The 16,876-nt window shown below is 41.8% G+C and overlaps 1 protein-coding gene across 5 annotated transcripts in view; it reads right to left on the minus strand.

Annotated features, from left to right (window-relative positions):
• ints1 (integrator complex subunit 1) overlaps positions 1-16,876 on the minus strand; it is a 34,240-nt gene that overhangs the window by 16,801 nt on the left and 563 nt on the right. For all 5 annotated transcript variants that reach the window (XM_080447580.1, XM_080447583.1, XM_080447581.1 and 2 more), the window contains exons 2-27: positions 15,928-16,059; positions 14,334-14,621; positions 14,017-14,213; positions 12,214-12,351; positions 11,954-12,113; positions 11,720-11,825; positions 9,529-9,715; positions 9,252-9,397; positions 9,013-9,154; positions 8,125-8,301; positions 7,586-7,694; positions 6,886-7,006; positions 6,709-6,786; positions 6,096-6,253; positions 5,934-5,972; positions 5,405-5,501; positions 5,221-5,312; positions 4,959-5,019; positions 4,531-4,728; positions 3,583-3,712; positions 3,293-3,472; positions 2,575-2,724; positions 1,461-1,640; positions 1,095-1,199; positions 469-636; positions 214-325 (exon numbers count right to left, since the gene is read on the minus strand). In XM_080447580.1, the coding sequence (XP_080303706.1) occupies positions 214-325; positions 469-636; positions 1,095-1,199; positions 1,461-1,640; positions 2,575-2,724; positions 3,293-3,472; positions 3,583-3,712; positions 4,531-4,728; positions 4,959-5,019; positions 5,221-5,312; positions 5,405-5,501; positions 5,934-5,972; positions 6,096-6,253; positions 6,709-6,786; positions 6,886-7,006; positions 7,586-7,694; positions 8,125-8,301; positions 9,013-9,154; positions 9,252-9,397; positions 9,529-9,715; positions 11,720-11,825; positions 11,954-12,113; positions 12,214-12,351; positions 14,017-14,213; positions 14,334-14,621; positions 15,928-15,982 (3,574 nt within the window). In that variant the 5' untranslated portion in view covers positions 15,983-16,059. The remainder of the gene's footprint in view (positions 1-213; positions 326-468; positions 637-1,094; positions 1,200-1,460; positions 1,641-2,574; positions 2,725-3,292; positions 3,473-3,582; positions 3,713-4,530; positions 4,729-4,958; positions 5,020-5,220; positions 5,313-5,404; positions 5,502-5,933; positions 5,973-6,095; positions 6,254-6,708; positions 6,787-6,885; positions 7,007-7,585; positions 7,695-8,124; positions 8,302-9,012; positions 9,155-9,251; positions 9,398-9,528; positions 9,716-11,719; positions 11,826-11,953; positions 12,114-12,213; positions 12,352-14,016; positions 14,214-14,333; positions 14,622-15,927; positions 16,060-16,876) is intronic.

A 16,876-nucleotide genomic window follows, 5' to 3' on the forward strand; every position in this document is an offset into this window, starting at 1 on the left:
CAAAGTATAAAAGATGAATTTGAAGCCCTAAAATCATGCATACACTCTAAATTCTTCAGTGTTAATTTATCCAGTTGTTCTCAGTGCAGTGTACAAATGTAACCAAGTGGACATTAACGGGGGACCATTTGTTTACATTTGTACACTCTTGGAGATACATTAACACTGGGATTTTACAGTGTGGCTTGAACATTTGACAGTGGCCAGGTTCACCTTTAGGCGGCCCCAGGGTTAGCAGGATGACCATAGCATGAACGACCAGGATATGCATGGTGGCCGTCTCTCCTGTAGTCCAGCGTAAAAACACCTGGTCCTGAGATTCTGACTGGAAGAAAACATTCATCACAATTCATCGCATTCAGTGATGACTTCAAAAACCAACTTTTCATCATAGTTCAACACATTTGCCGTGGACTCACCAGCTGAGCAGATAAAGGAGCAAATGTAAAGCTCTAGCCGAGGACTCACCCAGCTGTAGAGGTCCTCTCCGTCCTTGGTCTTCCTCATCCTCTTGATGTAGGTGGAAAAGATGGTGAGGAAAGCAGAGAGCACGGCGTCGGACTCTGGCCTATAGTAATGCTTGGAGAACAGGCTGTTCATGATGGTGGAGCGCTCCACGATTAGCCGGGCCACGTCCTGCACGGTGCACAGACAACATCAACAAGGACAATTAATGCACTTCATTACATAAAAAAACAAGGCAGGGTCTAATAACGGCATTGGATTCCCTGTGTATCTCTGTTTTCATGTGGCCATGGTTTGAACGCCAGTCATCTATGATGTATTATAGGACGTATGACACCACATTTGGGCAAAGATTCAGCCCGATCCATCAGCATTCGCTTCCATGATAAAACGTAATATTTAAGAAAATATATTGAATATAAGTGGAAATAAAATGTGTAGTACGTAAATGGAGGTACTTCCTCTGTCTACTGGCTGCCTCCACAAGAAATTTGGTGCTGATCGCTGAGGTTTGCCACACATGCACACACACACACACACACACACACACACACACACACTAAAAAGACAAAAAAACGTAATGCATGGTAGCAATGTACGAAGATTAAGCAACAGTGCCGTGTGATTACCAGAGCCAGGTCATTGTGGGATGCCTGCTCTTCCACTGGTGCGTGCTGGGATAGGTAGATGAGATAGGCGCTGATGGTCTGTGGATCCGTCTCCATGTGAATGGCCTTGGGAACAGACAGACAGCACCCAAATACCTTAGCTACCATCAAAACCATACATAACTACATATATTTGGTTTTTTTATTAACCATTTAAGCCCAATATACTTTGCTGTATGGCAAATAGTGAAAAAAGACATACTTGTAGATCAGCTATTTAAAAAACAAAATCTTTTGAATATTTTTGCGTATGATGACATGCCTAGAATGTGGACATCCAGGGTTAATGTGGTTATTATTGAGCCAATCGTAGAGGTAGATGCTGACCTGCTGCAGGGCGGTGGAGGTCATGCCTCTCACAGTGTCAAACAGAGGCAGCTTTGGGAGATCTTGCAGGAGCCACTGATACCCTGGTAGAAGCTCAGCATCTGCAGAGTCCTCCTCCATGGGCTGATCCCGCTCCTCACCATCTCGCAGACTGCCCTCCGTCAGCACCAGAGACAAGCCCTGGATAACAACAGTGAAACAAAGTCCGGAGTGTTCATTTAAAGCTGCAATCCGCAACGGTTTTGTGTGAATAAAATGTTATTTTCAACAATCTGTAACGCATGCAAGTAGTAAGTAGACTATGTCAATACACTGTATTAACACAACTGCAGTGTTTGGAGGTGGTCTCCCTGCAGTGCTCTCCCATTGAGAAATGTATACCCTGTGTTCGGGTAGGAACGCTAGTGGTTGATAAGTAGCACTGCCTGAAGCTCAAAGCGCACTTATCTCCCCTGCCAAAGCGGGCGGTTCGTCTTAGCTCACCAGTAGAAATGTAGGGTTTGAATCCCAACAGTGGTGGAAAAAGTACACACATTTTTTTACTTAAGTAAAAGTATCAATACTGCAATGTAGAAGAACTCAGTTTCAAGTAAAAGTCCGGAATTAAAACATTTCTTGAGTAAAAGTACAAAAGTATTGGCATCAAAATGTAATTAAAGTAACAATCTTTTGAAAATTGCAGATATTTTCTGCAATTTATTATTTTTTTAAATGGCCGTAATGTATAGGGCTGAAGTTATTAATGTATGTTTTGTAATAATAATTCAAATCTACTAAGTAACTAGCTACTGAAGTTTTCAAATAATTGTAGTGGAGTAAAAGTACAATATTTGCCTATGAGATGTAGTGGAGTAGAGGTAAAAGTACTGAAATTTTAAAATACTCCAGTAAAGTAAAAGTACCTCGAAATTGTACTTAAGTACAGTACTTGAGTAAATGTACTTAGTTACTTTACACCACTGAATCCCAAGGGCATACATCTTATGGATTGCAGATTTAACTCTGAGAGCAAACCAAATGCAAGCTCTCAGAGTTACAAGTGGATAAATGAACACTTGAGGATTTCACTGTGGGCACACAATGACGATAACATTATCTTCTTCCCAGACGTTACCTTCATGGCTAGGATTCTCGATGCCACCTGAGAGGAGCTGAGTCGCCGCAGGAAGTAGTCCAGCACTTCACACGTCGTCTGCTCGTCGGCCTTGGGGCCCAACAACAGATCCTGGAGCCTTCCCAGAAGCTGCCTTTGTTTTTGTTGTCTCTAACACAGGAGAGAAATAAAATGCTGGGTTGAGAATGGAATGGGATGGCGATATGATATGAGCCACCACAAGAGTCAACACAAGAGTCTAACTTTATTACGAGTTTACTTTGAGAGCCACAGTAGAGATTTAGATGAATTACTGAGAAGAATCAGAATCAGAATCAGTTTTATTGTCACATCACAGGTTTACAAGGTAAAAAAAGTGGGTGAAATTCGTTTTTGTACATCGTTCCCATCGCAACGTTAACGTTAGAAGAATTAAAAATGGTACCAGTCCACCAATAAAAAAAATATATATAAGAGTTTGCACTGTTGCTCCCTTCAATTACTTTATTGTGACATCCACCTAAAAGTGACGTTCCGAGCACACCGTGCTCGAAACCAAACTGCTCCCCCCCATACGCTCATCAGAGCCATCTGAGCAGCCATCTGCTGGGTGAAGCAGTAACATCTATTTCCCCTCAACCGGGGATCAGAAAATACTCCCGCCCCCCTTTCTCATTGTATGGTTTGTCTTTGACAAACATATTTTGAACATTGGGCTGTGATGTCATAATCAGCATACTTGTCTCTTCTTGGCTCTCTGCTCTTTGCTCTCTGCTTCGTCGTCATCTTCAATTGGCAGGCTGTCGTCCGCTGCGTCGTGGAGAAGGAATTCACACAGGCACTGGACAGGGAGCACATCCAAGGACCCTTCACTGGACTGGACCAGGTCAGCCAGCCAGGGCATGGACTGAGAGGAAGCCTGCAGACCACAAACAACACATACAGCGATTGCAAAACCCAGCCAGACAGCGCAATGGATGAGGTAGTAAAAAAAAACACCAAAAAAAAACACTGATTACTTTCACTTACCTGTCGCTGGATAATGTTGAGCAGGAAGTCTGGGTTGCGGCTACGGCAGAGGAGGTGGCCCAGACGAAGGGTCTGGTTGAGGGTTTTCACCTGCTCCTGGACCGCCGGTGGTGGTCGACGAGGAGGACCCCTGGAATGACAGAAATGTAACATGGCATGCCGTGCTCCTAGTCCCAAATATTTTCACCTTATAAGAGCATATGATCTAAAATTAAGTGTGCAGGTGTCCTTGATCACGTTCTGCATTCTGGAACACTGTAAAATCTTGAATGTCAATTGAACTCAGTGAGTGTACAAATGGAACCATGGATAATTGATTGAATAACAATACTGAGGATTTTAAGGGCAGATTATCTCAAATGACGTGTGTAGGTGTCCTTGATCATGTTCTGGTATGAAAACCAAGGCCAGACTGCATCAACATTCCCACTCAGGGACTCTTGATTAATGTGAGGTCGCCTACATGGAACTGATTTAATCCTCTGAGTATTAATGCTGAGGTTAAGGCCGAGTTCTTTTTGCTGGCAGAAATATGAGTCAGTCAGTTAAAAGTTGCTATGCAACCATATTTACAGCATCATTTAAAATTTCTCCACAGCCAAGTAAGGATTCAACGTTTCTGTTTAACCACATATGAACAGTTTCTATAGACTGTTCGCTGAGAGTCTGCACCCATCTATCCGCCAGAAGTCAGAAGTCCTGAGCTGGTATTTTAACCACATACTGTATCTTCTGGGAGGCGAACATTCGGCGAAAACAGCACATCTACAAGCTCAAAACGCTTCAGCAAAGATATTTAGTGTAGAGGGGAAAAAAGGAAGGGGCCCGGTATAAAGCCCAGGGGGGCTCCTGTCAACCATGTTGTATAGGGCTCAAGTGGTGTTGTTAAATTGTGCATGTTAAGATCTTTTTACTGGTAGTAGAGCACTGCAAGAGTGAGTGTCTTACTGTGGGTCCAGACTGGTGAGCTGACACAACAGCAAGCTGTTGCTTTCTGTGATGGTTGCTTTGGTGGAGGCTGCTGCCAGGTGGCTCTCGAAGGCCAAGATCTCTTGCTTCTCCCTCTGGGAGACCTGCAGCTCCCGGTTAATCATCTCCGTCTTTGTGTCCTCGTCCGCAACGGTGCAAGGAGGGTACGAATAGTTACTGTAAGGAACACAAAACAAGGTACAGTACTGTAGGTGGTTTAACAACATGAAGCCTGGCGTCCCTTTTCTGGGCGTGTCATAATAGGTGAAGTGGCAAACATTGAAAATAGCAGATCTACAAGCTCACAGTCACGACACATCACGACACGTCGTGAGCGGCTATTGAGCGGCTAACCCTGACCGGTTAAGTATTATAACTTTGAAGTTAGGGTAAAGCAGGCTGCTTACTTTGTCATAACCATTTCCATGAGCATTTTCAAGGTAGGGTAGCCATCCCAGGCAGCCAACCCTGTAGGAAAAGAATAAGATCCAATGTTTTGGTAAACAAGCATGTCATTCATAATAAACTGGTTTAAAGATTCAGGATGAACAGACTGACCGACAGACAGACCACCTGACAGAGTGGCTTATACTGTTAGGGGTGGGGTCGCAGTTAAAAACATTATGAGGCTAACAGATATTCAACTACTAGCACAGAAAATTGTCATACCTATCTTCTGTGGATTGAATGCAGCCACCACGAGCAGCAGAAGCCATGCCTTCCAGTAGAGCGCCGATATAGCCAAATTTGGTGCTTGATATCTACAATAATAAGTAATGATCAGTATCAAATAAGTCTATTTTTCATAGGCCCACAAATGTTTTAAAACCCCAACAGAAACATGAGGAGGTACCCTGTAGGCAGCTGAATGTTATCAGGGTGGTGGTATGTGCACAGGTTCAGCACCGCGTCAATGAGTTGGATCCTCTCCACTCTCAAAACATTCAGATCTTCAAAACAATAACAAAAAGTAAAACAGTCGGACAATTCGCTGACATTGATTGATTGATATGATTTCATTTTGACACTGTCGCAACCATCCACTTTGAAAATATAACTAAAATAGTAGTTTTAGTAATTGCTATTATTGATCACAAAGTTAGGTAAAAAGCCATAATCCAAGAATTAACACCAGGAATATAAATACCAGGAACAGCCGACATAATAATAATAATCTTTATTTATATAGTACCTTTTTAAACAAAGTTACAAAGTGCTTAACAACTTCAAATCAAACAGTGAATCATAAACAATTACAGCAACAAAAACAACACACAATAACAGCATCAGTGAGAATAGATGCATTCATTTCTGCTGTTAAGGGGTTAAAAAGGCTTTTTCTTTATTATTTCGATTTAAAAATGATAATAGAGCTAGCAAACCTGAGGTCCAATGGGAGGCTGATCCAGAGTCTAGGGGCCCTGATGGCAGACATAGTTTACTCATTACAAGGAGGCATGTGGTTTTGATAGAAAACAATGAAAATGTTCTGCCATAAGAAAAATACATATTTTAACACTCTTAGCAACCTGAGCCGTACGTACCATCAGACTGGACTCCAGCAGCCCTCTTTACCAAGTGATCTGCGAGCTCCATGGCATCAGCGGGACCCAGGGGCAGGTCACGTGACAGCCCAATGACCAGGATGCGCATCAGTGTGTCCTCAAGCAGAGGCACTTCAGAACACAGGCGAAGGAAGAAACTGGGAGAGGGAAAAATATGTACGCTTTGGTCAAAACCCCAGTAGATCAGATGTTGAAGCTCTAATTTGTAAAGTTAAAGTAAAATCCTCTTATCCCTCTATAACTCTGAGAGTGTACAGATGTAAGCGTACACTCTCAAGAGTTAAATTAAAGCTGAAACCCATAACCGTGTGAATAAAATGACATTTTAATCAAATACCTATGTTTGAGTGTGTTGATGCAATATAATTTGTACATCTGGTGGTCTGGTCTCCCTACTCTTCTGTTGAGAAATCTAGACCCTATGCTTGGATGGGACACCTACTGGTTGACGGAAAATATTGCATGAAGCTCAAAGCGTAATATCTCTCTTGCCCGAACAGGCTATCCGTTTGAAATTAGCAGTAGAAATTCAAATCCAGGATTTCACAGTGCAGTAAGATGTTTAATTTGTAAAATGTAAGAGGATGCTCACTTCCTGTCGCTCTCAGGGGGCCAGTTGTCCCACTTGTAATAGGTCTCGGGCTGCTCTGTGAAGAGCACTTTGTGAAGGCTGTGGACATGAGAAGGGACAGACCAGATGCATCATGTTTTGTGTGCGACTTATCTCATTAAGCTCTTACACTTTGAGTTCAAGGAAACCGATACCTACCAATGGATGTAGTCTTTGTTCGCAGTCTTGCTGATGACGGGAACCACAGTGTGAAGCCACCAGACGGCGTCTCTCTGGATGGCAGCGATTTGATTCTGAAAGGCCCTCAGGGCCTCCAGGTCTGACACAAAACAACAGGGCAAACTCTCTCACATACCAAGTAGGGATGGGACCATAATCGTTATTATCGTTTATAGTGATAAAAAAAATGCTCACAATAATCGTATCGCACTAATAATCGCAGAGATTTAAATTTATCGTGAAATTGTCCTCTGTCATACATACACTAGGATGAATTCGCCTTTGTTGAGCTGCAAATTCAGTACCACTTAAACCCTCTATAGTCTATACTTGATCAAACGGACCTGTTAAATAAAGCGCGCATTTGGCACGCTCGTATTTCACTCTACACAAATCGATTCGCCAAAAATAGCAGATCTACAAGCTCACAACGAGTTGTGAACTTGTAGATCGGCTATTTTCGGCGAACTTTCCCCCCAGAATAGGGATGCTGGGGGTTCAAGTGGTTAAACAAAAGTAGCATTTTAAGTTTTAAGCATATTTCGATTATCGCGATAATATCGTTAATATCAATTCTTTTTGCCACCATAATCGTGACATGTAATTTTCATATGGTCCCATCCCTAACACCAACTGAGGTGAATCAACCTGACAGACAATACGATTACCAAGCACTCACTCTTCTTCTCTCCTTTGTCCCATGCAACGCCAGCTTCTTTGACCTGAGCGGTGATGCCCAGCATCATGGACACGGTTAGTAAATCTGTCACTTGGATCACAAAGCGCTCCTATAGGGGAGACAATGACGGTTCACATTCACATGTGGGGCAGTAAATATTGATTATTTTCCTAGCTATTATTCAATCGATTACTTTTTTGATTAATTGAGAAGTGCATGTACTATATTGATTAATTTGATTAACCACTATACCCTATACCTTATACTTCGTTGTGCAACAGTGTCCCACTAAAATAGTTAATCTACAAGCTCACATTACAATGCGACACATTGAGCTTGTAGATCTGCTATTCTTGCTACTGCAAAAACTATTTTATTTTAATAATAATTATATATAATACATCGATTATTTTATTAAAATCAATTACTTTTTATAATCAATTAAAATTACTTTGACTAACTGTTGCACAACTATTCACATGGAGGTGCATATAAAGGGTGCAGTTGAAGAGGGGATTTTTCTATGTGCATGTACTGACTTTGAACTCCATTTCCACATAAGTGGGCTCCTTTCTCTCCTGCATCAAACCCAAGCAGAAAGGCTGGAAGTTGATCTCGTGCTTCGTCTGCTTGATGATCTCTCTGAGCAGAGCTCGGGAGGCACGCAGGTAGTCGTCTTTATTGGTCAGTAGGTCCTGGAACACCATGGCCAAGAACTGAAGGGACAATATGAGAAAGGACATTGGACATTTTGTCCTAAGAGTGGCACTGGAGGAAAGGTCAAGGTGTCAAAAAAAATCCTCCTGCAATCTGCCAGTTACTTTCAGTTACTTTATGAGAAATCTTGAGTGCAAAGTTGGCATTTTGGCCTGAGAGTGGTGTAGATGAAAGGTGGTTATACATAGGTAGAGGCCTCGTACAAGCCTTTGGGCTTCTTGCCTCCTCCTGGCACTTATCTTTTATATTTTGAGTACTGTTTTTTTTTTTTTTTTTTTTGACATTGTGCTAAATAAATAGATCAAATCAAATGGTTAGCATTAAAATTGCTAGCATTCATCCTCCAGTGAGCATGAATGTGGTCAGCAAGTTTCATGACAATTTGGCCATTACATATTGATATACATTGTGTGCAAGTGGGCATTTTGGCCAAGGGTGGGGTTAGAGGAAAGGCCATGGGTTCCTCAAAATCAGTAGTGTTTAGCCTCTGTGGAGCATAAATATGTACACCAAATCCCATGGCAATCCATACAGCAGACGGGCAGACAGATGGACGGATATTACCATCATTGGAGTGATAATTACAATGACAGCCAACTAAAGATAAATGTAGATATATTTCCCAGCTCTAACTGTATGAATTATATAATGAAGAATTGTCCAAAATACTATCTGTGTATGATTAGTGGTTACGGTAGTTTCAATTTCACCTTTGGAGCCTGCTCTGAACTGTGCTGCAGGACTGTGTGGAGAACCTGCATGTTGTTAGGATTCCTGGCATTGGACAGCTCATTGAAGATCACCAGCTTCACCATAGTGCCCAGGTTATCTCTGTGTGCATTCAGCAGCTCCCTGGAGGTGACGCCCGAGAAGGAAACAGGTTCATATTAACATTACAGATGAGAAGATCTTGAAAATGACACACCAACTAACAGGAGACCTCACAGACCTGACGCAGAGCATGTAGTGATTGAGGAGGACTTTAGGTTTTAGTCGGATCTTGATCAGGTTGGAGATCACCTCCATGTCGTCTGCTCCGTGGGTGTTGCAGTTCATACAGAGGGACATGAGAAGGTCTTGAGCTGGTCGAGTCAGCTGCAGATGCAGAAACGGATCAGTTAACTGTCAACACTGATATTTTGACTTTCATCTGTACAATCTTAGTAGAATGAACACTGGGAATTTTACTGTGTAGCAAGCTGTCCCTTGTGGATGAGTGTTCATACCTTTGGGTTCTGCAGCCACATTTCCAGCCTCTGCACGGCCATAAGTCTTGCCTCCTTGAAGCCACACGTTGCTGTGAGGAGACGCAGTAGGTTCCGGGACACGTTGTCCATCGGCTGCCTGCGGTTCAGCTGATCCTTGAGGACGTCAAGCACATAGTCTTCCACGCTCTCTGCCAGTTCCTCATACCTATAATACCATGGCAACATCACAAAATAAATGGGAATAACATTTCAGTAAGACAGTTGTGATATTGTGATACATTGAAATATGAAGGTTTAGGGTTGTTTTTAGTTGAGATCATAAATGATACCTCTAGACAGTTATCTACAGCACGATAAAAAAAAACATTCTACAAATGCAATAGAATTACATGATTCCATCCATTTTAGTTTGCCTTAAATCAGGGGTTTTCAACTGATTTTGACCCAGGGACCACCATCCTGACTAAGAGCAACCTGGGGACCACCACTATTGTGCGTGGTGGATCCATCATAGACCCACCCCACACAATAGTGGTGCCCCCACCACAGGGAGCTGGAGACAATAGCTATAATATCAATATAATATCTAATAAAATACAGTGATTTTGTTTGAATATGATGGAATATGATTAAGGATTACTGTGATTATGCTAAGCTCACATTTCATATCAGACATACAATACAGTAAGAACTTTTTTTTAATGCATGGCCAGGGACCACCTGCAATACCTGGTCCGCGGACCACCGGTTGAAAACCCCTGCCTTAAATAATTAATTTCCTTCTAAATATTCAAGATTTAAAGCTGTATTGCCATATCAAGTTTACAGTTGATTTGGTATTTGTTTCGGTGTGCTCAGAGAATAGTAGACACAAAACACACAAGAAGTGTACACAAAAACATATTCTTACAATATTTAAATGACAAATTAAACTAGAAAGTACTGTTCCTGAAGAAACAGTGTGGGATCGCTAAGAATGTTGCTGGTATTGTGTATTGATAGTGCTAGTAATGTTATAGTAGGGTCATAATACAATGACATCAGTATTATGACGTCACTAGAATGGCATTACCATTCACTAGAATGGCATTATGCATTATGACGTCACTAAATGGCATTTCTCCATTGAAATGACCCAAAAAACGGGGGGAATAATAATAATAATAAATAGTGAAGATAACATTAGTGTGAGCGCTAAAGCGATCCCACAATTATATTTAAATATGTGCATGTGCTTAAGGGGTTTATACAAGTACATGTGGACTGCTTCAGGGTGCTAATGTGGAAGTGAGGTGTTATGGCCTTTATACTGCAGAGACTTTCACCCAAAGGAAGATAATTTAATAGGGAGTTTGCTGGATGTGAGGATATATCCGTTTGGTATAATTACGAAATGTTGTCGAGTTTATAGTTTACATCTGTAGGCTGCCTTAGAAAGAATAGTCAGTGAGTGTTTTGATTGAAGAAAATCCTTGATTGAAATTTCTATCAAAATATTAGAGAATCTCAAAATGATCATTGATGCTACACTATAGCATACAGTACTAGTAACCTCGGTCCCAGCCTCACTCATCTGCGAAAAGAAGAGCCTGGTCATGACCTAAAGCAGCGAGTGTCTAGGAAGTCCTGAGTGGACAGGATTTCCGTTTCCCCCGGAAAGGAAACGATATTTTTTGACCAATCACAACACTCGTTTCATTCACGGAGAATGTTAACAGATTTGTAAAGCATCAACGTCATTTCCTTGGGCGGTACTTCCGCCAAATTCAACCATTTCCGGTTGTCAACTTCCTAGACAACCAACATCCCAGGTCTTGCCCAGGGTGCAGTAGTAGTCATTTCATGATTTAAACCCCTAACTGCTTTTGTAATTAATTCAGTCAAAATAATGATTCCACGGGGAAATTTACGTGAGGAAATTCGATGAGGAAATCCTACCCCTTGCATTGTTTAAGCCTATTAAACAAGGCCCTGTACTGGCATACGGCAGTAAATGTGAAAATTACGTTACAGGCTGAAATGGTCAGGAACAGATGGCCCGACGACAAAACAGGTGATGCCAACAGCTTGAACTTTCTGCTTCACAAAACGATCTGCAGGGAAATCTGAGCTGGGGTAAATGCCCCATCTCTCTTTGGAGTGGAAATCCATCCATTTCAACTGGTGTCCATTCAGCCTGTTCAAGCACGTGTACGGCTCCTCATTTTACCTTGGCATAACCTGTCCATCATCCTCCGGGCTAAGTTTCTCCTCTGCTATCAGCAACTCGGTCTGGCTGTCATCCTCGTCCGGTGTTGAGGGATGAGGGCTGCTACCTAGAATAGAGATAAAAGAAAGGTTAGAAATCAAAATAGAAATAAGCACACCAATTAGCATGCATTCCCTCCGTCACAAAATGTTCTCCAGTGCGTCAATGTGTCTGTGCCTTCTTGGTATACCATACCAGCGCTGAGATCTCCACCAGATCGACCGGTGTCAGCCTGCAGCAGCATACTTTTAGGGGGCATCTTGGTACCAAAAGCAGTCTGGATGTTGTCAACAAAATTCTTACATTGGGAGCTGTCCACCCAGATTCTTTCCCCGAGTGAGTCCTCTATGTACACCTGGAAACATAACCAATAAAACAAACAATGTCAGATTTCCAATACCGTTAAGCAGGGACCGCAAAAATGCAAAAACATTTCTTTCATTGGAGGTTCTCACTTTGACAAAGATTTCTGGCCAGTTTTCGTCCTCCTCATATGCAGACATCAACAGATTACAAGTCAGCACAGAAACCAGGCTGTTCCCCTTTGCTTTAAAGTTGATAGAAGCATCCCGACGCAGAAGACTGCACAAAGCCTTGTGATAGAAACAAAAATAAGGCAGGTGGGGCTTCAGTTAAGCAGTTTTCTGTGACCCTTGTAAACATTTCATACACAGTACTTTTCTTTGGCAGAGTCAATGTAAGCCCTGGATCAAATGGTTATTTAGGTAGTTTGGGTCTTGGAGATTTCCCAGGAAAGTGCCGTTCCACCAAATTCTGCTTTTTAAAATCCAATTCTGAGGGGTACCCGCTGGTCTAGCGGTCCAGGCGCATACCACATACAGGCTCCAAATGCCTGTCAGTGCGTCGCAGGTTCGAGTCCCGTTCCCGGCGACCTTTGCTGAGTGTCTGTCCCCACCTCTACCTGTTTCCTGTCTGCCTACTGTACTATCATTATAGGCAAAAAGCCCAAAACATATCTTTTAAAAATCCAATTCTGTGGCGATGATTTTATAATAATAAAATAATGTAATATTATCCATGTTGTTTTTAGATGTGCAGTTGCCCGATTTCCAAATAAACATTACATTACATAACAGTCATTTAGCAGACGCTTTTATCCAAAGCGACTTACAATAAGTGCATTCAACATAGGTAGGCAAGAAAACTACTAATCACCAGAAGTGCATTCTCTTCTAAAACAAGCAACTAAGAGCATACCTAGCGCTAGGGTAAAAGTGCAAAATAGTAATAAAACCTTACTTTAACTCTCTCAGTGCCACGCCCCGAGATATCCCGAGTTTTTCCCGAGTACCCTCCGTGCCAGCACGAGAAATCCCGAGTTTTTACTTTTGACTGTGGTCGCGTATATACTGTTTATTTTTCATGATCACTTTCGCTTCCTGACTCCTTCAGACTCATTGGGTTCCGGTTTCATGACGCAGATTCCGTTTCCGGTTCTCATTTTTTTCCCGCAGTCATTTTCGGCCAGAATAGGGAAAGTCACGGTTTTTCACACGGTATAAAAAGCGAACGGAGAGGTCCACGTCTACTCTCTTTGGTCTGGGTGACGATCAGTCATCGTAGTCGTGTATCGCATCGTAATTTAGCCCGATCAACGATTGTCGAAAATGTCAACATCCGGTTATGACCGGATATGACGTGAGCCTGTTTTGGAGGGGGCGAGTGAGCCAGCGAGGTCATCAATGTGTCGATTTGTTGCTCTCTACTGGTAGAACTGTATTATGGGTTTAAACCCAATCAGATCATTTATTTGAATGAAAAATTACAACAACAAAAAACGCAAATTGCTGGCACTGGGGGAGTACTTTATGAAAATAAATGGAATTAAGGTTATTTACCAAGTGATGGAATGTAAGACCTGGCCTAAATAAAACATAAAAACATAACCTTACTTCAACTCCTTGCTGACAATATTCAACACGGACATGATGTTTACCTCAAAAAGTAAACATAGTTGGATGTGCATTTTTTTTATGGAAATCTGGAACCTGCACACAACATGGTTGGTTAATATTTATTTACAAGACTATTGCTTCAGAATTGGATTTCAAACAGTGAAATGTGATTTCCTGGTAAATCTGAACACTGGCTCGCTCCAAGACCCAAATAATAAATTAAGTGTAAACCGTTTCAAACAGCGCTTGGGTCTCCAGGGCTAAGTAGATGCACTGCTCCAAAAGTGCAGTCGGGGGGTTAATCTTCTACCTGTAATCTTCAACATCATTTAACTCACTTACCTCTATAATACCTTCAGTGGCAAAAACATTGGGCTTGATTTTGGCCAAAAACATGAGACTGAGGTACAGTGTGACGTCAGGTTTGGCCCGATTCAGTTTGAGCTGTTTGACCGCTCCACATAGCAGTCCCTCAATGCGATCATCATTTCCTTCATTCTCTGCAGCATCAATTTCATCCAGCAGTATTGTTGCGGGAACTATAACAAAGATGAAATAAATAGGGGAAATATTACTATAATTATTATTACCAAGTAGTACTGGACTATTATTTTTCATAATATGATCTTCCTTTGGAAAGAGCCTGCCATCTACTGTACCTTCAATAGGAACCACTGATGGCTCCTTAATGGAGGGTGATATCGCCCTCTTGTCCACAGCAGCAACCTCAGCGAGTCGGCCCAGGGCACTCACTGGAGGTGTGGAGGATAGCTTGGGGCGCTTGGCTAGGCTGGATATCCCCGAAGAAGATGGGAGAGAGGAAGAAGACTCTCTTTTACGGTCAGCTGGTAAGCCTGCAGGTGCTGGCTTCAGTAGAACAGCAGGTGCTTTAGACTCTCCCCCACTTTTTGACCCCAGAGCTATGAAATCCCCTGGGGGAGGATGCCCTGAAAGAAGAACACAACACATAAATCGCACGATTACACTGATTGCAGCTGTTACTAAGGCCAACGCAAGTCCAGGTCAATGCAAGTATGCGAAAGGAAATACAAACGCCTGGCCCAGCCGGCACATACCCATGTCAACAACATACTCAACGTGTCCTCTTATGCACCAGGGGAGGTAATAAATCAACATAAAGTTACATTTGAACAGTTCTTTGGTAAAACTATCCACAAACTTTTATGATGGGACCTTAACACTTGCCTCATAGTCAGTAAAGCTTACCAGCTCTCTACTTCCTTCAGCAGCTGAAAAATGTTGTGGTCAACCAGAACGCTATGATTCATTTTTATAGATCTGTTATTGAGTGCTCACTTCTTCCATTCTTATCTGGTAGGTGGAGGTACAGTAACACAATCAATCACCAGGAATCAACTTGAAAAGGTGGAGCATAGATGAGAGCATTGGTTCTCAAAGTGGGGTCCTTGGGGGGGTTTTCAGGGGGTAAAAGTAGTTAATGTCCATAACAATCAACAATCACACTTTATTCATTTATATGATGGCTATTCAAAAATAGCAGATCTACAAGCTCACAGCGTGTCACTTCGCGCCGTGCTGCGAGGTTGTATATCTGCTATTTTTGAGCGGTGCAACCGCTCCTATAAGAGGGTTTAGGACCCATCCGTGGTGAAAGTTTTTCTTTCCGTCGTGAAAATGTGTCTTTCGCTGTGACGCCATGCTGTGGAAAATACACCCATAGGCTAAGCTTTGCAGGACGTGCTGTGATTGGCTAGCGAGACACATGATTAAATTAACTTCAAACTTCGCAGACGCGCTGTGATTGGCTAGCGAGACGCATGATGAAATTAATAATAATGTAAAAAATGTAAGCACGTCACTTCGCAGGACGTGCTGTGACTGGCTACCGAGATGCATGATGAAATTAATAATTCATAAATACCACCGCTCACTTCACACTGGGTGTGATTTTTTGAAGATATTTGAAAAATCGGTCCCTGGCACAAAACATTTTCAGATGGGGGGTTGGCAGCCAAATTTATATCAATGTGGGGGTCCTTGACATGCCAAAGTTTGGACCACTAGACTATAGAGGCGTAGGATCATCAGGAATGCCAGAAATATCACCGTAGATTAATTGTTCCATCACCTCCCATCAGGCGGGCATTTAGTCATATTAGAAGCAGAACATCGCGTTGCAGGAATAGAATACCTCCAAGGTAATATGTACTTTAATACATGCTGAGATCCCATGTTACATTTGCACCATTTTGTACCATGTGTATTACATACCTGATGGTTTTGCAGCGCTGGGGCGTCTGAGTGTTGTGGGCTTTGGTCGATTCATAATGAATCAGTCACAGTGTGCTGCTGTCTGTGTGGCTCCGAGCAAGTTAAGGGTCCATCAACATTAGCCAGCCAGCTCTGTGACAAGAAACATGATTTAATGTTAGCTGAACCCAATGGTGGAAAAGGTACTCACATTTTTTACTTGAGTAAAAGTATCAATACTGCAATATATAAATACTCTGTTACAAGTAAACATTTTAATAACATTTTAAGTAAAAGTATTGGCATCAAAATGTACTTTAATGTACAAAAGTAAAAGTACTCATTATGCAGAATGTCCCATTTCAAGTTGAACAAAAATATTTGGAAAATAGCAGATCTACAAGCTCACAATGCGATATGGCCGAAATGCATGGTTGAAGTGGTTAATGTATGTTTTGTAATAATAATCAAAATCTACAAAGTAACCAGTAACTAAAGTTTTCAAATAAATGTAGTGGAGTAAAAGTACAATATTTGGATCTGAAATGTATAGTAGAAGTAAAAGTATTGGACATTGGAAATACTCCAGTAAAGTACAAATACTTCAAAATTGTACTTAAGTACAGTACTTGAACTTAGTTACTTTCCACCACTGGCTGAACCCATACACACATTTAGAGCATGCTAATTCTAGTATATATTAAGACACTCAAATGTCATTCGTAGCAACGTTATGACGATACATGACTGTTCAACCCTAGCAGTATCTGTCTGTTTCTTATATGTCATCAGTATCTGTCTGTTTCTTATATGTCATCAGTATCTGTCTGTTTCTTATATGTCATCATGATTTGTGTGCATGGGGTTCTCATCTTAAACAAGCTGCGTGCTTAACTGAGTCTTACAGTTTAGTAGACCTTGTATTGTGAATTTTGTACTTCCATGTACTGTGATTCTCATGTCTTACTAA

The sequence above is a fragment of the Gymnoscopelus braueri genome (assembly GCF_963280865.1).
Source record: "Gymnoscopelus braueri genome assembly, chromosome: 13".
In the NCBI taxonomy this organism is placed as follows: domain Eukaryota; kingdom Metazoa; phylum Chordata; class Actinopteri; order Myctophiformes; family Myctophidae; genus Gymnoscopelus; species Gymnoscopelus braueri.